This window comes from Mustela putorius, unplaced genomic scaffold, assembly GCF_011764305.1.
Source record: "Mustela putorius furo isolate JIRA1106 unplaced genomic scaffold, ASM1176430v1.1 tig00000253_pilon_pilon_pilon, whole genome shotgun sequence".
NCBI lineage: Eukaryota > Metazoa > Chordata > Mammalia > Carnivora > Mustelidae > Mustela > Mustela putorius.
The window spans coordinates 6,918,719-6,942,660 of NW_025421329.1; the positions used below are offsets into that span (position 1 = coordinate 6,918,719).

Here is a 23,942-nt window from a genome sequence, read left to right on the forward strand (position 1 = left end):
ATCCACTAAGGATATAAGGGTTCCACTCATTTCTAGGAGAATCTTTCTTTCACCCTCCTCTCCAAATGGTAAAATCACTGGAAAATAAAAATCTGGAGACTCTGAAACTTCCTACATTGTCTCTAGGGCTTCACGTATAGATAGAATAGGACAGTGCTTCCCAAATGTTAATTATTCATGTATGACCTCATGCCTTTTGCCATATCCATTTCCAAAGCAAGCATTATCTGCCTGTTTTTGAAAGCAAGTCACTTTTTTTTTTTTAACTTAAGTAAGATTATTCTGGAAAACTAGTATTCTGTGTCACAAATAGAATACAATAAGAGTAAGCCAAGGCTACTGCATTTTTGTTAAATAGTACAGCCTGAAAGAGGCTCCCCTTTATTTACTTATTTATTTGAGATAGAACACAAGCAGGGGAAACAGCACAGGGAGAGGGAGAAGCAGGCTCCCTGCTGAGCAAGGAGCTGGATATGGGGCTTGATCCCAGCACCCTGGGATCATGACCTGAGCCTAAGACAGATGCGGGACTAACGGAGCCACCCAGGCATCCCGAGGCTCCCCTTGTTATGAAGGGTGGCTTTATCCTCAGGGTTGTGTGAGAGTTCTTTACCTACTCCAGTGGGCCTACCTGAGAGAGTTGCAGGGACTGCTGGAGGTGAGGAAAGGGGCCATCGTTCTTACTGGGTGACTAGATGCTGTTTAGTGCAACCTCCATTGTGATCACGGTTTGGAAATGCCCCTGTACTTAAACTCTGGCGTGATGAAAAGAGTTCTGTATGTGACTGCAGGCAGATCTTGTCATGCCTAGGACTTCATGTTTCTCTTCCATTAAAGATGGATACGAGTCACACCTAATGGTATAGATGTGAACACATGTCTTTCTAAACTGGAAAGGGCCATACAAAAATCAACAGAGTAACAAATAAAAAACTTCCTTCAAAAAGGGAAAGACTCTGAAGGATTTTACTTTCTAGAATTTACTTTATAGGTTTACTTTGTAGAATTCGGTGGACTATTATTTTGCTGATATTCAAAAGAGCAAAAGATTTCAAAGGTGGCAAAAATAAACCTCTCAGATTACATTGTCCCAGATATCAAAAAACTCTTGAAATTAATGCTCTCAAGTAACATTCTTACCAAAGCATTCTAGCCATTAGCTATAATGTATATCATTTCTAAGGCAAATAATAAAATAAAACCAGGAAAATGATATGTTTAGATTTTCTAGCTTTCATTCTTCTAAGGAGTTCTAGAATTTACCAGAAACAAGTGAGTCTGAGAGCAAAAATTACCTTCTTTTTCCATACTCTTGACAGACTAAAAACATTAAGCTAAACAAGAAGTCCAATGAAAAATGGACTCTAAAACAGGAATCAAGTTTATTCTTGAAAATTGACCAGTATAAGGCACAGACAAAACTCTTCCACACGTTTTTGTTCAAAGGAAATAAAATTCATTCAGCAAAATGCTGACATATAGCAAAGAGACCACCAAAGTAGTATTTTTGTTCTGTTTTTGATTAAAAGTCCACATGCATGCTACACACTGAGTGTGAAAGTGGATTGTGTGATGATAATTGTGAATTTGCAGCTTATCAAAAGATTCCGGCTTATGAGAAAGTAACTGGTGAGAACATCTGTCTCTTATCACTGATCTTACAAAAAATCAGGTAATTCAAATAGAGGCGTGTTGTTTCCTCTCCTCCAAAGCACCGTTCTATAAACACGAACTGCATTCAGCCTGGTAAATGAATCGCTTTAATTGAATGCTATGTACACAGTAACTGGAAAAACCATAAGTGATAAGAAAAACATATGGTGATGGCAACAGAAATTGGTTTATTCATTTTGCATAGTGTTGTTTCTTTAGTTCTCTTATAATTGACCTTTAGAACGATAAATGTGTAAAATAATTTTGTTTATTATGGCTCCAAACCTTCCAACAATTACACAAAATGAAAATTTAAAAGGAAGGATTCATTCTGGAAGCATTTCCATTGTTTACATAATTGCACAGCTATAATTTAGTGCTCGTGTTGTTATGGAAAATAAAAAAAGGGCCATTACAGGCCATTTCAATTCAAAATATTGCACAGTGGTGTCAAAAATGGGGGAAAATATTCACTTTAAAGCAGTTTAAAATGGATTAACCCTGTAAACAAAAGCATTTCAATATAGTATTCTATGAAACACAAATGTTCAAGAAGTAGCCATCGTTCAAACGGAATTAGAAATGTTGCAACTGTACTTTCACACCAATTACATATATATTATTCACTTAATATTTGCTCAGGGCCCAGCAGATGATGGTTGTAACACAATAGCCGACCATCTGTCTCCCCGCCTTTCCTTAGCGGACTCGTGCCTGCTCCTCAGTAGCAAACAGATCCGGTTATTCCACCTAAAGTCACTCAGACCTTCCAGGAGGCCAAACAGAATTGTTAAGAAATACAATTTATGTATACAAAATCCTTCTTTAATTTTTTACTTTAAGAAAAATAAAATGCTAAATTAATCACTTCACTGTTTTTCAGAGAAGATACCTGCCTTTTATGCAGAAAATTCTAAAGGGAGCTCTTTTGTTTGGTAAAAGGGAGAATGTACAGATCTGGTTATCTCATTAATCCAGTTAATGAAAAGGTTCAACTCATTCCACGCCCACGCAGAATTACTAATTACCAAAATATTTGAATGCAAAAGGATACTTTTAACAGTAACTCTGGATATGACCAAAACTTTAACAATTAAAAAGGCAGCTATAATCTTGCAGTACTTTGAGGACATATTTGTAAGTATCAATTATCTCCTCCTTAGCGAAGCTCAGAAATGCCGAATGACCAAAAATAAATAAATAAATTAAATTAAAAACATTTTTAAAAATTTAGTTTTCAGAAGAGCAGCTCTCTCCAGGTCCCGAAACCTTGGCCTCTTGCTTCTGCTAGTAGGCCTTTGCTTCTCCAGTTCTGTGTAAAAGACATGCTTTACACACCACAACCTGCTACTTGGCCTCTTCATACTCTACATTGGTTCAGACAGGACTTTTTGCTGATAAAAATAAAATCTTTTTGATTATAGCCTTTAAAAAAAGCATAGCAGACCATGTCACGAGCACTGTGCTTCTGCAAGAGTTGCTGAAAAGACAACACAGCAGAAGAAAGCTAAAAATTCCTTTCAAGATCTGAGTCAAAGAGTATGTGGTATGTGCTATGCATTGTATGTTAAAAGGGCCAAGTATGGTATGAACTTTCTGGAGAAAAAGCAGAGACTTCTGTGAATGCTGACAAATGTGACCTCTCTGGGTGTAACTGTTACCAAGGCCAGAAGAAATATGTCAGGACAGAGTAATTGGGCTCTGTAGTTGGAGAAGCAAAGTCATCTAGTACTTCTCACCATGCAATATGCTATGGAGAAGACACGGAGTTTCCCTGACAGCAGCGTGCAAAGAATAAAGGGAGTGAAAAACCTGAAATGAACTTCTGATGGCCACAGGAGCTGCTCTCACCATTTGCATGAAATCACGATTTCAGAAGTGACAGAACATCAGGCAGATGGCAGAGAAAGTCACTGCAACCATCAGCTCTAAGGAGAGCCTTGAATTTTTTTTTTATGATTGCTTGAAATTAATCCTATATCTGTGAGGAAGAACTCTACTAGCCTTCAAACTGATGAAGACTATCTAACTGCCTCAGGAAAAATGGGGGACTGACTGGTTGACTGACTGGTTTTAAGAAACACTGTATGAATTTTAGTTTATACTGAAATTGATATGTCACTAGATTATCTTTTTTTTTTTTCAAAGGTTTTATTTATTTATTTTACAGAGAGAGAGAGAAAGAGAGAGAGAGAGAGACACCACAAGTAGGCAGAGGCAGGCAGAGAGAGAGGGGGAAGCAGGCTCCTCGCCGAGCAAAGAGCCCGATGCGGTGCTCGATCCCAGTACCCTGAGATCATGACCTGAGCTGAATGCAGAGGCTTAACCCACTGAGCCACCCAGGTGCCCTGTCACTAGATTATCCTAATTGCTTCTTTTTCTTTCTGTTATCTGTAAGAGCAATATTGAAAGTGCTGAATACTAACCACCAGACCACCTGGGAGAGCTTTACTGAGATATAATTTACTTGTAATAAAATATACCCTTTAGGGGCGCCTGGGTGGCTCAGTGGGTTAAGCCTCTGCCTTCAGCTTAAGTCATGATCTCAGGGTCCTGGGATCGAGCCCCACATTGGGCTCTCTGCTCAGCGGGAGCCTGCTTCTCTCCCCCCATGCTCTACCTGCTGCTCTGCCTACTTGTGATCTCTCTGTCAAATAAATAAATAAATACACACACACACACACACATACCCTTTAAAGTGTACACAACTCAGGGACACCTGGGTGGTTCATTTGGTTAAGTAACTGCCTTCAGCTCAGGTCAAGATCCTGGGGTCCTGGATGGAGCCCCACATCAGACTTCCTGCTCAGCAGGGAGTCTGCTTCTCCCCCTGCTCGTGCCCCCTGAGTATACAACTCAGTCATTTTTGGTATATTCATAAAATTGTGCACTATCACCACTATTTAATTTGAGAACATCTTCACTCTACCCACAAACAGTCATCCTCTATTCCTGCCCACCAGGCAACCACTCATCTACTTTTCTTTCTCTATGGATATACCTGCTTTGAGTATTTGAGAATATGGAATACGTGGCAGTTTTTTTTTTAACCTGGCTTCTCTTACTTGATAGATTTTCAATGTTTATCCTTGCATGTAGCAATACTTTATTCCTTTTCATGGCCCAATAATATTCCACTGTGTTGATACATCAAATTTTGTTTATCCTTTCATCAGTTGATGAACATTTGGGTTGTTTCTACCTTTTGGTGATTGCGAACAGTGCTACTATGCAAATATGTGTACCAGTTTTTGTTTGAATACCTATTTTCAATACTTTTGGGTATATACCTAGCAATGAAATTGCTGGTTTATATGGTAATTCTATGCTTGAACTTTCGAGGAAGTGACAAACTGTTCTCTATAGCAGCACTACTAGTTCACATTATTACCAGTAACATACGAGTGTTCCAATTTCTCCACTTTTCATCAACATTTTTTTATTTTTCATGTTTTTTAAAAATTATACCCATTCTAGTGAGTATGAAGTGACACCTCATGTGACTTCGATTTTTACTTCCCTGGTGATTAATGGTGTTTAAAACCTTTCCACATAGTTGTTGGCCATTATGATATCTTCTTTGGAGAAGTGTCTAAATCTTTCAACCATTTTCAAACTGAGCTGTTTGTCTTTTGGCTACTGAGTTATAAAACTTCTTTAATGTATTCTAGGCACTAGACCCTTATCAGATACATGATTTGCAAATATATTCTACCATTTTGTGGGCTGTCTTTCACTTGTTTGATAGTGTCTTCTGGTGTACAAAATTTTTAATTTTGATGAAGTATAATTTTTTGAACTTTTTTCTTTTGTTGCTTATGCTTTTGATGGCATATCTAGTCATTTCTTCTAACAGTTTCATAGTTTAAGCTCTTATATTTAGGTCTTTGATCCATTTTGAATTAAAGTCAGTATATGGTGTGAGGTAGGAATCTAATTGGATCCTTTTACACGTGGATATTCAGTTGTCCCAGTACCACTTGTTGAAGTGACTATTCTCCCACTTCGCTGTCTTGACCCCCTTGTTGGAAATCAGTTGACCAGAGATAAATGGCTTTATTTCTGGACACTCAGTTATATTCCATTGATCTATATATCTAATCTTTTACCGGCACCAATACTCTTCCTATTGCTGTAGTTTTGTAATAAGTTTTGAATAGGGAATTGTGAGTTTTCTAGCTCTGCTCTTTTTCAAGACTGTCTTAGCTATTTGAGGTTTCTTGCAACTGCCTAAGAATTTTAGGATCAGCTTTTCCATTTTGGTAAAAAAGGCCATTGGAATTTTGATAAGGATCCAACTGAATCTTCAGATCAACTTGGGGAATATTGTTATCTTAACAAAATTAATTGTCCAGGAATATGGGACATTTTCCCACTTATTTGTGCCTTCTTTAATTTCATAGAGGAATGTTTTATAGTTTTCAATGTATCTCTTTCATTTCCTAGGTTATATTTGTGACTAAATATTCTGCTCATTTTGATAAATGAAATTGTCTTCTTAATTTCATTTTCATATTGTCCATTGTGGTGTACAGAAACACAGGTAATTTTGTATATAGATCCTATATCCTGCAACTTTGCTTAATTAATGTTTTCATTCTAATAGAAGTTTTTAGTGAGTGTGGCAATCCCTTAGGGTTTTTATACACAAGATCATTGTCTGTGATTATAGACAGCTTTCCTTCTTGCTTTCCAGTCTGCATGCCTTTTATCTCATTTTCTTACCTAACTGCCCTGGCTATAATTTCCAGTACACCACTGGATAAAAGCTATAAGAATGAACATCCTTCCTCATCTTAAGGAGACTGTGGAAGTTTTATGGAAAAGGAAAAAATGGAAAAGCATGTTGTTTCTGGGATGGGAAGAAAGCCAGAGCCTATGATGTGGCATTCAAACTTTTCTCTAAATATTTCTGGAGATTAGCAAATTAGTGCAAGGATGCTCAGGGTACTTGGAGATCAGATGCACTGAGAAAGAACTTACCCTCTATCATATGAATGAAGTCATTCTCTCAGCCCTAAGTCCTTAGCAACATGAATGAAATATACAACCCCCTTTACTTTGACCAACAAAACCCTGTTTGCAGTCCACAGATCAGGAGAAGCCACTTTCACATGGGCTTCCTATACAGGGCGTTTCACAGCTCACTGGGGAGACTAACAGAGAGATGGCAAACCCGTCAGGAAATTCTGGCACATTTATGATTCCATAAGATGAAAAAAACTGTTGGAGGGTTGTGGAGAGATGTGACTTACCAGCTGCACCAATCATGCCTTGAAGACACCATGGCCTGACTATGTAATGACTGTCTTAGTCATGACCCTGATGAACCTCAAATCTAAAACATTACAGTTTCTACAACAGGCTAGTTTAATGAGGTTGATGCAGATGCTCAGAGCAGTTATTAACTCCTGACAATTGGACTTCAGCAAATGAGGGCTTTAGTGAGTTGCTGCTGGCAAGTAATGACAGCAAAAGTGTCGAGGCTGTGCAGACTTCTGTGAGTGCAGAGTATACTCAGATTGCAGGACATGGATGCGGCATTCTAAAATGGGACCAAACCTGGCGGCCCAAGTTCGGGGACAGTAGACACAGAAAGGCATTTGTAATAAGGGCTAGGAAGCAGGGTGGATGGGGTGGGCCAGGAGGATACTCAAATGTGTTTTTTTCTAAGGCAGCCAGCTCAAGCCTCTCCACTGGCTCTTCCACGAACTCCTCCACAGCCTTTATGACATTCTGGAGCAGAAGCAAAGGCAAAGAGTCACTGGCATCACAGACTACAGGACTGTTAGAAATGTACTTATGGAGTGAGCATAATCATGCAAGTATTATCATTAAGGTAGGAATTACTGCAATGAGAGAAACATGCACTCATATAATTAATATGGGTACTACAGCAACAGGCAGCCATTCTGCTCCCAGGTATGGTGTTCATTCTGCTTCAGGAATAAGTCAGCTGGATATATATTCTTCTTAGAATACTAAAAAGAAATTCTTGGATGAAACCATAGACTTAATATACTCAAATGCTGCCTAATGCCAAGGCTGCAAGGTACAGTGAGGTTCAGTCAACATTGCCTACGATGCCAAGTGGAATACACAAGTCACTCTCATGCTGGAATCCAGGTTAGGATCTGACTGCATACTTGTATTACCTTAGAATGAAGTAAAGAAATGTAGTAAGGGAAACATCTTTCTACTGAATTTGGGTAACAAGGATATTTAATGTGTTCCTTTGGAACTTTGAAAACCTAGAGAAGAAAGATCTAAGAGATCATCATTCAATTTTTTCATTTACACATATAGAATAGGAGATCGACAACGGCCAGAAACTGTCCCAAGGTCTGCACACAAACCAAAGCATGCTCCTCCTCCTTTGGAAGATAAAGTGTTAATGCAGGGTCAGTGAAGCACCATTTGACTTTGGTGAATAGCGGGCCTCACATGTAAAGCCAGAGCATCATTCTAAGGACATTACTTAGCTCTTTCATCCCTTCACTCTGCCTAATAATCATTTATAAATGCAAATAATACTTTTTTAGAACTATACTTCCAAGTAAAGTCAATAAATGCTCTGGCTTAAAAATGTGCTTCCAAAATATATACATATCACTCTCATAGAAATATTATCTATCAAATGAAAAACTGGGTCATAAAATGCTATCTTCAAAATAGAAATGAGCCTCCCACCAAAATATTCTTAGGAAACTGGGACAAAAATTGCACATGCACACGTGTGTGTGTATGTCCTGGTGCACACACATACACACATGCACATGCCTGAGGCAGAGGCACTGTGTGTGTAGAGGTGGTAGTTAGAAAGATTCTATGGAAAAACACCAAGAAATCTCCTAGGAACCCAATAAGAAATGAGGATTCTTGTTTTTCCCTCAAATGAATACTAGAAAACCCACATCATTTGTGTCTTCTGTGTTTTAATATTGCTAAAAGACTTAGAGCTTCTGATGTTGTTAAAGATCAGTGTCCGGTGCATTTAAAAGTGTTTCCTTCTCCCTTACTGAGATTGGGAAGCCTGGTTCTCAGGTGTGGATGAAGGTGAGTCTTCTTGGTGGAATGGGTTCTCCGGGCTCTTTGCTAGCCCATGACCAAGAACAGGTTAAAGAGGAAACACTCTTCCTTTTTGAGCCCCCCATGTCCTCTCATGTGTTTTCACACAGGAGAAGAAATAGGCTTTGGAATATGATTATTATATACTCTTTTTATTCTAGGATAACCTAAGATACATGTTCTCTAGTTTGTTTCCTTGTACGTAAAATAACTCCACCTGAGTGTGGGAGCAAAATCAAAGCTACCCATATTTTGTGTTCTGTCAAAAAAAAAAAAAAAAAGGAGGGTGGGGAGAGAAAGAGGAGCAATGTGCTGGTCATCCAATTCTGGGACTCTACAAACCCATCCTACCAACATGGAGGTCTGGACACGATATGTGGAGCATCCCAACAGGGAACATTTTTAGTTTCATCTTGGGCAAAAGACTTATATTGTCTTCTTTATATTTTATAATGAAATATGTGTTTGGACAATGAGCTCCCAAGAACGGCTTAAGTCTGAGGGAAAATTCCCAAAGGGAGCTAGCTATCTCAACCCACTGCTCAGGCTAGAACCACTAAGAAAGCAGCAGTTTTGGCAAAACTGAGACATCCCCTAGCCTGCTTGTTCCACTGATGGAGAGCCCAGTGGATGTGAATCCCACCACAGGAGGAAGGAAAGAGGTAAAGGCAAGGAATTAGACCATCTAGAATAATTAAACCACCTTTAACTGGTCAAATGACTTGCTGCTTCAAGTCTAGGAACAGGTGTTTAACATTTTGGCTTCTGATTTACACATAATAAAATTTATTTGGGGGACTTAAAAAGTACTTCCTTTAAACAAAGTTGCTTTCAGGCAGATGTTGGAGCGAAGGAGGAAGAAGGAAGAGGATGGATTTGGACACAAGACTCCTGAAAGATACCACTACTTTGATCTCTGATCTTGGGCAAGTACTTTGTCTCCTGAGCATCAATTTCATCTGTAAAAATGCAACCTACCCCACAGTGCTCTTACAAAGGGTGACAGAGACTGATTGGTAAGCATCTTGTAAATTCTAAAGCCTCATACATCATTGTTTGTATTAAATTATGGCAGCGTTTTTAATTATGATCTTATTAAAATATTAATTTTTCTAGGGCTAACTGAAAAAGAAGACTTGAAACAGATTTCATTTCAAATCCACTCACTGGGGCGCCAGGGTGGCTCAGTCAGTTAAGCATCCCGTTCTTTTTGGCTCAGTTCATGATCTCAAGGTTGTGAGACTGAGCTTCATGTTAGGCTCCATGCTGGACATGGAGTCTGTTTAAGATTCTCTTTCTCCCTCTGCCCCTCTCCTGCTCATGCTCTCACTCTCTAAAAAATATACACAAATATAATAACAGTAATAAAATAAAGTCCTTTTGTTTAAAAATAATCCACTCATTTAAAAGGAGTCCAAAATGAGAGCCACATCATTTTGTCTTCTACAAAATTTTGTCTTCTACAAAAACATTTTGTCTTCTACAAAAACATTTCACAATAAATTGACAAAGTTCTTAAGTGCTAACTTGGTTGTAGGTACCATGTCAGCTGCTGTGAGGGGACTGAGGCAGAATAAAGCATGGCCCTTGCCCTCCAGCAATGACCCCTCAGGGGTGGGGGACACTTCTACATAGCTGAGAGTGAGGGCAAGACAAGAGCACAGGGCTCCTCCAGGGGCACAGCCATGAGGACCCAAGGGAGAGAAGCAGATAGGTGACACAAAGGCCCCGAGTCTTAACAAAAGAACCATGCTGCACACATTCAATGCAAGACTCCAGTATTGGGGGCGGGGGGAAGGTAGGTATTTTATTTTGTCTTACTATTAAAAGGTTCTCCTCTTCTAAAATTTCTCTAGCCACTAAAGAATATTTTTCCATGGAAGAACAAAAGAAAAACTGTTGTTTATTGTTTCTTCAGAAAACAATGTTCTCTCTAAAATGTGTTCCAGTAAATAGCATTAATAGCTGAACAGTCTGCAATTACCACACTCCCACTTATTGTTATGTATTAAAAAGGAATCAAGAGACAAAAAGAGATTATTCTCCACAAGGAGAGCACTTTCTCACAGAAACAAAACTTGCAATTTAGAATGCTTTTCTTGATGTTATTTCCTTGTATCCAAACCTATCCTTTATGGATTATAAACCACAGTCATGATTTAAAATCTCTTATATTCAAAAACCAATCCTTCCCACATAGGAGTTAAGGTATCCCCTTCCCCAAGTACAATTCAGTATTTGCAATGCTTCCACATGCCACCTCTCAGCCTCTCAGTTCTTCTCTGCCTAAAGAAAAAAAATAAATTTTCTTAAAATCTTCATAGAATTCTAAAGGGTTAGAGAAGTTCTTGTAGGTCAACAAGCCATTTTCCAAACAACGGGAATATCTTCTGCAGCAATCCAAGTAGCACTTACTGAAAGCCTAACTGCCCTCATTTTTCCAGGGCCCCAAAGACAGCCATTACAACTCCATTTCACAGAACAAGCAGTTCAGGCCAGAGGCAGCTATGTGGTCACTGACTCAAGATGCACACAGCAACTCCAGTGAAGATCAGGGTTCAAGGTCCCGAGTGAATGGCCCTGTTGCCCAGGCCACCAGGAGGTGGCCAGACCAGCAGGCCGTTGTGGACAGACATGACAGAGCAGGAGAGGCTTACAAACCCCTGATCAATCACCAGCCATGCCTGAACTGGACACCTGGCTAGAATGCGCTCCTGGTGGTGAGCTGGAGTCTACCAACAGTCCCTGCTCAGGAGGTAAGACAGCCTGATCTCTCTCTCCTCATAGACAGGGCTCCAGATATTTGAAGGAAGCAATGATCTGTGCCCATGTGCCAACTACTCACCATGCAAGCTGTTCTCTCGCCATCCTTTCTCATCTCAGCCACTTGGCAGTGTGCACTACAGCGTGCAGCAGGGATAACAGTCCCCCAGAAACCCTCCCCGCTGCCACACACACTTGCAGTGCCTCAGGCTCTGGGGCTGCAGGCCACACCACTCATTCAGATTCAGCTTCTGTACAAAATGCACCTTAGGTATTTGTCATGTTAACTCTGAATTAATGTAATCACTCCATGTTGGGAGTTCTAAAATTGTTTTTCTTTTTAAAAAATAAATTGGACCATATGAAATTGAATCCCCCCTTTTTGAAGAAGAGTTCCCTGCTAGCAATTTTCATAATGTTTGGCCTCAAACATTTGCCTCTCTTTAATCTCCCTGGTTAAATTTTTGTGGGGTTTAATTTCCTTGGTTAAGTTGAGAAAGCTAGTCTTTCATACTTGTTTTGATTGCTGGGTTCAGTCATTTAATTTACATCGCCCGGATCTTCTCCTAGTCTTGGTGTCATCTACATAGGTGCTACTATTCAAGGGCAGGGTCCCCCAACCACAGCACTACTGACACTGGACTGTAAATTCTTTGCTGTGGTCCGGTATGTTGTAGGATGTGTAACGACAACCCTGGGCTCTGCCCACTATATGCCCTTTCTCCAGTGACAACCAAGTATCTTTGGACATTGCCCAGTGCCCCTAGAGGGGAGGGTGTGGCAACCTCCCCTGCCATCCCAGGAATCAATATTCTAGGGTAATGAATGATGGCTAGATCACCACTATAGAAAGCAGAAAGTTCGGGCGCCTCGGGGGCTTAGTGGGTTGGGCCGCTGCTTTCGGGTCATGATCTCAGAGTCCTGGGATGGAGTCCCGCATCGGGCTCTCTGCTCAGCAGGGAGCCTGCTTCCCTCTCTCTCTCTGCTCGCCTCTCTCTCCGTCTACTTGTAATCTCTCTCTGTCAAATAAATAAATAAAATCTTTAAAAAAAAAAAAGAAAAAAGAAAGCAGAAAGTTCATGTCAGCTCTGAAATTGATCACTAGAGCCACAGTCTCAACCAGAATGGTTTGGCTCAGGTACTTTGTTTATCTGTTCTTCACCATGATGCCACATGGATTTGAGAAGGGCTTCCTCTTTTTTTTCTCCTATTTATACTCCTATAAATCAACATATTTATTGAGTGCCTACTCTGCCTGGGAAAAGACATGATGGACTCCAGTGAGTCTATTAAGGAAGATTCTGGTGACATGGGCCTTCTTAGAAGCCACTGTAGGATTTCCTTCCAAAGAGAGACCTCGGGACACAAAAGAACATTTTTTTCTAGTGGAAGATGTAGGTCAGCTTATACACTTTACCATATGGTAACAGTTTAGTAAGGACAAAATCTTTCATACACTCACATACACTGAGTTGCTATTATATTTCATTTTTATGCTTTATTTCATGTAGCATATGCTTATTAAAGATGTATGGCTAAATTTGTAATTAAATTCATAATTCAGACTCTTCACTGACAGTGTTTATTTAAAAGAAAGTCTTTATAGCTTTAACTCCAAAAAGGAAAATCAAACAAGACTCAAGTTTCTGGCCTCAGGTAAACCTCTCCCTCGCCAGGTCAGCCTCCCCTGCTATTATCTTACACTTTCTAAAGCTGTGAAACAAGTTCACTGCACATGTGTTAAACCTCCTAACTGAAATCTCTACCATCTGTTACCTTCTACATATTTCTACTTTCCTTATTTAGGTGTTCGAGGGGTAAGTGAGCTTGGTCTATAGCATAATGAAAATAATTATTGGTTTCTCAGCCATATAAGAAAAAAAAAACCCTCCAGGTATGATTTTGGTGTGGTCATCTGTCTCAAGTCTCTATCTATGGTCATTAATAGTTAAGCAAAGGTATAATAAAATTTTCTTTGGTAAAACTTGACTAACCTTTGGTTTGTACATTCTCATGAAACCTTATGGGAAACACTCAGAAACCACCGGATACTACCTGGTGGTAGAACACGAACCATGTGATAAGTTCTACATTTCATCACTCTGAATTTGTACAGTAAGGACACAGTGAGAATTATTAGTTTATCAATACACATTAGGACAGGGTTCATATATACCACTCATCCTTGAAAGCATTAGTCTTCCATCAAACCTAAGTCAAACTTGTAAGTTTTTTTATTTATTGCTATAGGAGAACTTTACATTCAACAAAATCCCACTAATTTAAAAAAAAAAGTAAATTCACACACAAATAATATTTTTAGAAAAATAAAGATTTTTTAAAGTTTCAAAGTACTTCAAAAAATAAAATAGTAACAAAACTGGCTAACAAAAAATAAGATAGCAGAGACCTTTAGAAATCTAGTTTAATAACTGTAAAAAATTCACAGTTCGGATGTCAACTGTTCAAAATTCAACAGGGTTAGACATAATGTTCTCTTAAGTGGAGAAGAAATGTACCTGGAAACCTTTCCAACACATTTCAACTTCCTAACAGTTAAGAATTCTTTAGGGACACCTCTCAGTGTATCCTCCATACACCTGCTTTGCCTGCCCCTGTGTTACCATGCCCACAATAAAGAGAGAGGTTCCAGCCTATCTAGCCTCCCACCTTTTCTCAAATCCCCATCTTGCCTCTCTGAATTGACTTCTGCTTTGAGAGATAATGGGAATACTGCCAGTAGGCTCTATCTTCTCAGGGCACTTACACATAGCACTATACCCAATCTGTCCAAAATACTCCTCACACACACACACAATCACACGAAGTACACAAAACCTATATACACATGCACAGAAATATTCATATATGCACATATAAATAAATGAATTTATGCATATAAACTCCACTCGCATTTCAGTCCTTGTTAGGCCCCCATTACCTTGCCCCTGGATTGTTTCAACAATTCCCTCTCTGTGCTTATTGCCCTCATTCCTTCCTGATTATAACCTACCCCATATAACTTGGTTTAAGTTTCTTTTATTTATTTATTTATTTGACAGACAGATCACAAGTAGGCAGAGAGGCAGGAAGAGAGAGAGGAGGAAGCAGGCTCCCTGCTGAGCAGAGAGCCCAATGTGGGGCTCGATCCCAGGACCCTGAGATCATGACCTGAGCCGAAGGCAGAGGCTTTAACCCACTCAGCCACCCAGGTGCCCCAAAAAGTATGCTGGTTTAAGCTTCTTAAAAATGCTTTTTGACAATGTTGAGTGCTGTGTTCCAAGACGTTCAATGGCTCCCCATTAGTCATGAGATAAAAACAATGCTGAATCAGGTTCCCTACAGTGCTGCCTAGATTCATGTCTGCACATTATTTTCAGGCACATATTTAGAACTAATACATACCACTCAGTTACTGTTCCTTGAACATGGATGGCCTGAGAAGGTCTATATCACTGACATGTGAAATTCTAACCTGCTTCTTGTCCGACTATTTAAATCCTATTCATCCTAGAAAGTTCTGCTCAAATCAGTTCCAACTCCTCTGTGAGCTGTTTTCAAACTCAACTAAAAAGGTATTCAACCCAGTGCAATCCTCTAAGGTGTGTACCAGTTATTTGGCTCTTTGCACAAGGTGATAGATACCGTATCTACTCATGCGTATCATGATGTTACATATGCCTTCAGAACCCGACAGGTTGTTACAATGGTGAGGAAAAATACTGAATATGAAAAGATTATTTAACCTTTTTCTATATTTATGAATTAACAATGTGACCCTAATAATAAGTGCTTAAAAATAGATTAGATGATCCAAGAAGGCTCAATGGGAAAGGACGTAGAGGTCCTCTGGTCCAACCCATTCATTGGTCTCTTGTGCTCAGGAAAATGAAGCTGTTAAGTTAGCCTTCTAGAGTTCCTCTACTGATACACATCAAGGCTATTATTTAATCCTCTAAACATCAATTAGACCATTAAATTTATAAATATGCACTTTATCCTGCTGGTAGCACTGAATCAAAATCCCATGAATTTAAACCTTGGTAATAATCACTTGCTGTGGGCGCCTGGGTGGCTCAGTGGGTTAAGCCACTGCCTTCGGCTCAGGTCATGATCTCAGGGTCCTGGGATTGAGTCCCGTATCAGGCTCTCTGCTCAGCCGGGAGCCTACTTCCCTCTCATTCTCTCTGCCTGCCTCTCCGTCTACTTGTGATTTCTCTCTGTCAAGTAAATAAATAAAATCTTAAAAAAAAAAAAATCACTTGCTGTACAGAACAAGCACTTTAGAGATACATTAGAATTACTTCCTTGGACATGAGATAAAACAAGGTCCCTAATTTGCCATCTTAATTCTGCACTTTTCCTGAAAATGAATACTCGTTTATGTTTAGCCTTAAATATATTTATAAACTTATGTGTACTGAACCCATAGTTTTAGTTATAAGTCTGAATTTTCAACAAAGAACAATTCTTTGTCTGAGAAAAAGGTGATGCAATTATTACATATCACTGCATGATACAGGCTGTCTGGGGTTATTAAAAGAGTCAGGTATGACCAATTTACAAGTATCACCCCTGCACCTTGCTTTCATAGCTCACTGCTGAGTCTTATGCTCGCTGAGGGGTCTCTTGGGATCTTTTTACAAACGACTGTTTATTATTATATTATTCCATCATATACCTCATGAGAGGAGGTTGTAACATCCGTTAAGAAAATCATGAGCTATTTTGACTTCTAAGAACATTACTCTATATATGTTGTTTAAAATTATGTATTAACATTGGTGTAGCAAAAAGTTCACTAAAATATGAAGTCAAATGAAAGCAAAAGTTTCCTAAAACAAGTTAAATATTCTTGGCTACAAAACAAGTGGCTAAAATTAAAGGGGGAAAAAAAGAAATGCTACAAGTGCATTTAGTGACTGAAATATGAACCACATTGATCATGTATCACCAGCACCCAGCGTGGTACATTGTAGAGTAGCCACTGTCTGAGCCAGGTTTTTACTTGCAGGCAATAGAATCCACCCTGTGGGGATGAAGACGAAAGGGATTTATATTGGGGCATGAGATGGCTTATAGAGTTTCTAGAAGTGTCAGCGAACCAAGCATGAACCCTCCACAGCCAGGAACAAGGTGGCAAGCATACTCGTCCAGCCATCTTCCAGAGTGATTCCAGCAGAGATGCTGCCGCCTGCTCTGGTCACAGTAATGCAGGTTCCAGAGTAGAACCTCCTCATGACAGCTGCCGCCCACCACTCCCTATGCATACTTTTCCAGCTCTGCCACCTCCGTGCCTCTGCTGGATGGGACCTGGGTGGATGTCAACCCAGCTGCAAGGAGCTGGGACACATACAGTTCAGCTTTTTAGCTTCCATCATAGAAAAGGCACGGCGAGCCGGGTGAAGAATGGCTAGAAAGTGAGTCAGTGGCAGGAGACACACAAAAAATGTTTATGAATCACAAGTGGATTAAATAAACATTTTAGTGAAGTTTTACCTACAGCATGGGGAGTGGGTATTTCTCCACATGTTCTGAAATTTCACAATGCCTAATTCTATCTTTCAGTAAAACCATTACGTTCAAAAGTAAGAAAATATATGGGGAAAGAAAAACATTAACATCTTAACATATCAGAAAATAAAATACACCCAGTTACTAAAGCTGCTGTTCTTTTCCTCATACTCTTTAGTATCATTACAAGGGCTCACTTTACTGAGGGTTGGTGTGTCCAGGCTCTGAGGTGACTGCATTACATATTTTACCTTCTCAAAGTCTTCAAACAACTATTGGAGGTAAGAACCCTAATTTCCTGCATTTTACATATAGGGGGAGGAAATCATAGTGAGGTCAAATGACTTGGCTAATAAGAGGAACAGCCAAGACTAGAACGCAGACAGGCTGTCTTAAAGCCCATGCACTTAACTATTACACTTTTTAATCATACTGCATTACACTTAGTCCATGACTTTATACTGTGATGATTCTAATTTGTCACTTGACAGTTACCTCCAGGCTAAACAACATATATTTCTCCACCTGAGAGAGGCCTCATGCTTTTTTGCTTGTGTTACAAAATTACAGATGAAAATGACAAAGACTTATATATCCCAAAGTTTCTAGATGCAAATTTGCAACAATAATTTTACATTAATGTAAGCTTTGCCTTTAAAAGAGACTTTAATTTTAACTTTGATGTGTAACAAACTGCATTAAGACATTAAATCTGTAAGTCATTGTTAAAAAAACAGTTCACTTACTTTAAGCAAAGAAAACGTTCCAGTCTTTGATATATGCTCTTAAAAACATGAAAATAAAATTCCTTTCCTCAACTGTCCTTTTCCATTTCACACATATTGATCTTTCCATATGTTTTAAATAATGATGAAATTAATAGGAACTGCTTTCAATAAACCCAAATCACGGTGCTTTTCAAGTCCAAATATTTTGGGGAAGACTGAGGTGAAAAAGCTGCCTAAGCATTAGGAAAAACTAAGAACAACCAGGAACAGCTTTAGAAGGGCAGCTGGAAGATGGTGAGAAGCTGGGAAGGCAGCTATGGAAAGCTATCTGGGGCTGGAGATGGGAAGGCACTCCAGTCCGGAAGGGTTTGAGGAGAGGGGGCCAAGGCTTGAGCCTAGGTCAAACAAGATGGAAAGAGAAACAGAATCAAGGACTGGACTGCTTGACCAGCCTGTTGGCTATGGATCAAGGGGAAAGACATACCCTGTTGGAATAAGCCAAGCCTTGCCTGTAAATTCTATCAGCCTTTTGAATATGTGGCATTGGGCAAAAGTTCTCAATATTTTTTGAACTTTTGCTATTTAAACAATAGGTCATGATATTAATCTAAATGAATTGCAGAGAAAAATCAGTAGGACAACGTCATGCAGGTGCCAGTACAGAATCTGGCGCTGTGTGTGTGTGGGTGCTAGGGAACTGAAGACCCTCTGTTCCACCCTCACCAGCCAACCAGACATGAAGCAGCTGGGCAGAGATGAAGCTAACTGGAAGACCCATCATAGGCAGGCTGAGCAATCAGTTCCTCATGTCACCCCAAATTTTATTCATAATGTAGAGTTATTTTGAAAGTCCTTATGATCCTACATATTTTCTAAACAAGTAACAGGAGCAATATTTTTTTAAATAATTCAGAATGTAGGAGAAGTTTAGTTATTTCAAAGCATTTTCTCAATCATGCTAATAAACCATAAACTCAAACCGCACAGGTAGTTGGGAAAATACTAGTTGGTAAAGTCATTATTTTAGATAGTAAATTATTCAGTTATTAGAATAGATAAACCTGGCCCAAATAAAAACAGCTGGCTTGGAATGTGCTACATTTTGGCTGTTCAGTCTATATATCATTATTATATTTTTAAATACAGAAAGGTCTACATTTGTTTCCATAATGAATTGGCTACCATATTAAATGAAACCATGGATTTATCTGATTGTATCACAGAACAGTCTGTGAGACATCTATTTTACAAATAGTTTTTTTTTTTAATGTCTTCAATTACTAGAAGCGGCCTTACATATGAGAAAAAGATTTTTAACATCTTAAAGCTTATTTCCAATTCAACACTTTATTAGCCACTACTGACATAATTTCGATACTCTCATATTTAGGAAAGCATTTGTAAAATGACTAAGCCACACCATCAGGCTCACAGGGCTCTGGGCCTTGCCTCCCTTTTAAAGGCCAACAGAAGGGAGGGAGCCACACGGTGAGAGTTGTGTAGACAAGTGTTCCACCTAACGGTGAAAGGAGGATATTCACCTTGAATTTTATTTGTAAGACAAAACTAATAAATGTTAGACCATTTAAAATTATTTGCTATTACTTATTTTACTAAGAAATAAGGAAAATTTTTAAAAGGTTCTCCATGCAGGAAAAAAGTCTTTTAGGGGCAGGCTAGTGACACTTTGAGAGCTTTCACAATTAGGAAACAAGCCCTGAGATGGTACTAGTCACAGGTGCACAGTTGGTCAATAAAAAATTGAATTTAACTGATTTAACTGTATTCTCTACTGTAAGTGTTTTTTTGTATTTTTATAATTAATATAATATCTGCTTCCAGAAGAACATATAAGTTCTGGAAAAACCACCATGATCCATTTAGGCATGTGGACCAAAAGTTAAACTAATTATCAGAGACATTTCTTACTCAAATGAGAAAGTTTCTTTCATTAGAAGGTATTCTGTATAATTTTCTTGTGGAAAAGAAATAAGGCTTATTTAAAGTAATTCTGTTTGGCAGACAGTCAGGGATTCTAAAACATATACCAATAATTGTTAAGTTTATATCAGAACAGCCAGTTCTATTTAACACACATAAAAATTCAAGTGTCTAATGGCTAGACAATAGGCTGATTATAAAACAGAGATTTACATCCCAGTTTTGTCTTAGGAGTCTGGATATTGGGATCACTGCTAGCAATGGACCAACACTTAAGATTTATGTACTCTGCAATGAACTATAAAAGCTCAAACTTAACCAAAACATGGCATATATTAAAATAATTTTAAAATGAAAATAATTTTAAGTATAAAAATCTGAAAACTTCATTTTTCTACACTATAAAATTGTATTTTTTGAAATTATGTTTTGGGTTCTCAAACTCTATTTCACCTCATGTTATTGTTTCATTTCCACTCCAACAGCCTTTAAAATAAAGATGATTTTATTTTTATTTTTATTTTTTGAAAGAGGGTTTTAAATTCATATCTATTTATGTCACTTTCTAGAGAACTCATTCCAGGAATACTAAGTGTTTGCTGCTGACTTCTAACTTGTTTTCATTGAATGAGAAAACTACAGTTGATAGTTTCCAACTAAATTTTTTTCCCTATAAAATCTTAGCAAAATACTTCTTTAAAGTACTGTGTTAACTAAACCTTCTGTCACTGAGGGATTTCATTATGATCTGTGAGAGTTCATTCTCTTCCCTATTTATATCCCTCAATCTTCCACACACCCTGTTACATCATTCTGTGAAAGACGATTTCACCTGCAATGATGGCTACAAATATCTGAGCAGAGTACAAACATTTCTGCTTTCACATCTCTATTTCTGCATTTTTTAGGAAATAAATGAGACTGTGGGTCCAAGTCCAGTCTATTATACAGAATGTCCTCTATGCACTGCTGGAATCAGAGCAAATATGACAAAGACAACTCAGTAGGACAGTATGGTTAATAATTTAGATAAAAGCTCCATGATGAAAGCTCATCATCGTATATCAGGGGATGTATCCAAGAGTTTGAAATAGGGCTGAAGGGTCTAGAAGCTTCAGGAAGCATATTGTGAAGCAATAGAGAAAAACTAGGTATTCTGGAGAATGACCTCTTACGTGTATCTCAAGGGTATCAAAAAGATGTGTCTGTATTATACATTCAGAGAATGAAACAAATACAGAAAGGATGACATCTTGGTAGTTCATGAATGATTCAGGGTCACTGGTAAGTAGGTATAATTTCAAGGGTAAATCCTGAAACATTCTCCATACCTCTAATTGGTCAAAAAGACCTAGTAACAACATGAAATGCTTTGAAATTTCTTGAATCTTTCCTATTCCTTTCCATTCCCTGTGCTAACATCTTAATTCGCATCATTTTAAAGTTTAACCACGTCCTAATTAATCTGTCTCCAGGCCCAACCGTCCACTCTATCCTATCACTGTCACATTTTCAAATTCATCTTTCAAATTGAGTTCAGAATAATCTCTGTGAAATACAAACCAATCTTATTACTTCCTGGCTTGATATTCATACAGCAAATCACGACTGAGTTCCTGTTCCCCTCCCTGCCCTCTGCCCAGAGGCAGGGCTCTTCCCAACGGAGACAGGCCAGGGACTGGCCACATCCTACCCTGCACACCCACGATCTCCAAGGATGGGCTGTCACTAGTAGCTCCATTGACCTTTCTGTTTCCTTTTTAACCCCTCTTTGGAAGAAATTAAGATAACTCCTCATCTAGAAATGTCAGGACCCCTAATGTATGACTGTGGTCTTGTAAAAAAACACCCTGACTACTAAAACAATACTTTACAGTTTTAAGTGACCAGAATAATTTTCTTGGAACAATATCTATTGCAGAATCCCAACACCATTTTTTTGGATATGACAACGTAGGCTGAGGCTAGCTCATCTAGCACTATATAAGGCACAGAATAAAGTTCAAATTCGGTTAGCACAATGCAAGGTCAATGGAGAAAAGCAGCAGGGATGTGATGAAAGCTGATTTACAATTTTGAAAAATCAATGTGGTTGCTGTGTATAGATAAGCTGAAACTACTGAGAATTTCTGTGTTTGATGTATTTTCATGAACCCTAATTTAACCTGCAAAAAGTCATATGCACTTTCCACCTTGTGGGCTACCGTGATAGGAGAGTCACAGAATACCTGATCCTCGCTGGTTAATCCCAGGTGCATCACAAGGTAAAAATGCACCAGGAAGTCCGAGTTTGGCAGAACATCCTGGCGTCTGGTCATCATGGCACACATCAGTCTGTAGGCTTGCAGTTTCCCTTCCTTGTATTCATTTGGCAACATCGTCGCCTGCCAAGGAGATGAGGCTTAAATATTTAATTAACTCCAGATGCAGAGCATTTCAACATTTCATTTACTTCTTAGTATTCCATAAGAGTTTTTTATGGAGATGAGGGATGCAGGGGCTTTAGTAAGATTCAGTTTGTCTTCAAAACGTGCAGTCTTGGGCAATTACATTTTTTAAACTCAATTTCAGAAAGGAAGAGGAAATTGCAATAAAGGAATAAACACATATCCACTTGCCTTAAATAGCCATGATGCAAACATTCTGAGTGGTGGGATCAGGACCGGTGGAGAAGGAGAAGACTGGTTATCTAGGCTTATTGCCAGATTATCCCGTATCTAAGTCACAGAGAGAAGAATTTTAGTAAAGGCCATGCTTAGCTTATCCCAAAAATATTTCAATGTTGTGTAGCCAAATGTAGCCAATGTTCCACAGCCAAAGAGCTGCTTCTCACTAAATTTTTGTACACTGAGTAAAAACCTACAACATTAACAATTTTTTCTTTTACTGAGATCTACTGACATTTTCAATTGTGTTCCACTTATTGGACATGGTTTTAGATTTAATACAAAATTAGGGCTTTGTTTTCCCTTGAGTGTGAATGCTGGGGGAGGTCCTGAACTCTACATGGTAAGGAATGGCTTAACAAGTTATACTGTATAAATATAAATCATTTTTTAAAAACAAAAGTAAAAAACAAAAAACTTAATAACCTAGAAAAATCATACCTTATAAACAAAAACCAGAATGAAAACTGTATGTATTCTAAAATTCTACCTTTGTAAATGTATTTACCCACAAAATAAAACAATATATTTATACTGGTTATCTCTGTGGGATGATGATGTTAATTTTATTCTTATATTTTTCTATATTTTTCAAATTTTGTACAATAAAAATAAAAAGTATCACTTTTATAAAAAAAAAACCACTCAACACCCTACCTTTTAATGTCCTATAGTAATATTCTCTATATGCATTAAATAACTCTTCTGCATTTATAAAATGCCCAAACTGTAAGTTCTTTATTATTTATCCTTTGCCAATCAAACATACTTTGTCTACACACCTAATCTGTGTTCCAGAATACATCAACTGCAACACAGTTTTTATGTTACATGATAAATCAGTTTCCCCCATTAGAATAAAAGTTAATGGAGCAGGACATACCTTTGCTAGTTTGTACCAGAGCTCATAGAGATACCCAAACACTTTGGCATGAATCTTGGGTGACTGGATATTGTTCACGTCCCCGAGGATTCCCAAGATTCTTCGCCATAATACAGCAGCAGAGTCTGGGTGCCAACCAGTGAGGTTCCCTCCAGCAATTATACTACAGTCATCGGCAAGGCACTCACTGCTATCTACGGAGAAAAACACATCTGCAAACACAATCTTGATTTCATCACTACAGCTTTTTCTCTTTAATGCAAATTAGTCATGCTTGACAATTTATGTATTCAGAGTAAAATAATGCAGATGAAAAGTGTCAGATCGCTGATGATTTGAAAGGATAGAAAAGCTTAATCAATGAAGAAAGGTCAAATGAGTTTGATTCTTCAAACTAAAAGGGCAATAGCCTAGATATGATAAAACAGTTTCTGGAGATCCTGGGACAGGTTTCATAAAGCAGGGGAGGGAGTGGAAGGAGAACCTTCAGGAGGATGGATAGGGAAAAAGGCCATTAAAAATAGGTGACCAGGAAAGGCCTTATTGCTGGGGTGACATCTGTGGTGGCTGTTATTAACTCAGGTTTACTGGGGTATATTTGCTTGCAACAAATTTTATCCTTTTCACATTCAAGTTTTCAGAAGTGTATACAATCAGGTAACTGTTACCACAAACTGCCATGAAAATCGATACAAGGAATAACTTCATCACCCCAGAAGTGCCCCC

The 23,942-nt window shown here is 38.5% G+C and overlaps 1 protein-coding gene across 8 annotated transcripts in view; it reads right to left on the bottom strand.

The window, feature by feature from the left end:
* Positions 1-23,942, bottom strand: part of RALGAPA2 (Ral GTPase activating protein catalytic subunit alpha 2) — a 322,083-nt gene that overhangs the window by 150,589 nt on the left and 147,552 nt on the right. For all 8 annotated transcript variants that reach the window (XM_045078460.1, XM_045078458.1, XM_045078459.1 and 5 more), the window contains 3 exons: positions 23,217-23,410; positions 22,286-22,384; positions 21,896-22,051 (listed from right to left, as the gene is read on the bottom strand). In XM_045078460.1, the coding sequence (XP_044934395.1) occupies positions 21,896-22,051; positions 22,286-22,384; positions 23,217-23,410 (449 nt within the window). The remainder of the gene's footprint in view (positions 1-21,895; positions 22,052-22,285; positions 22,385-23,216; positions 23,411-23,942) is intronic.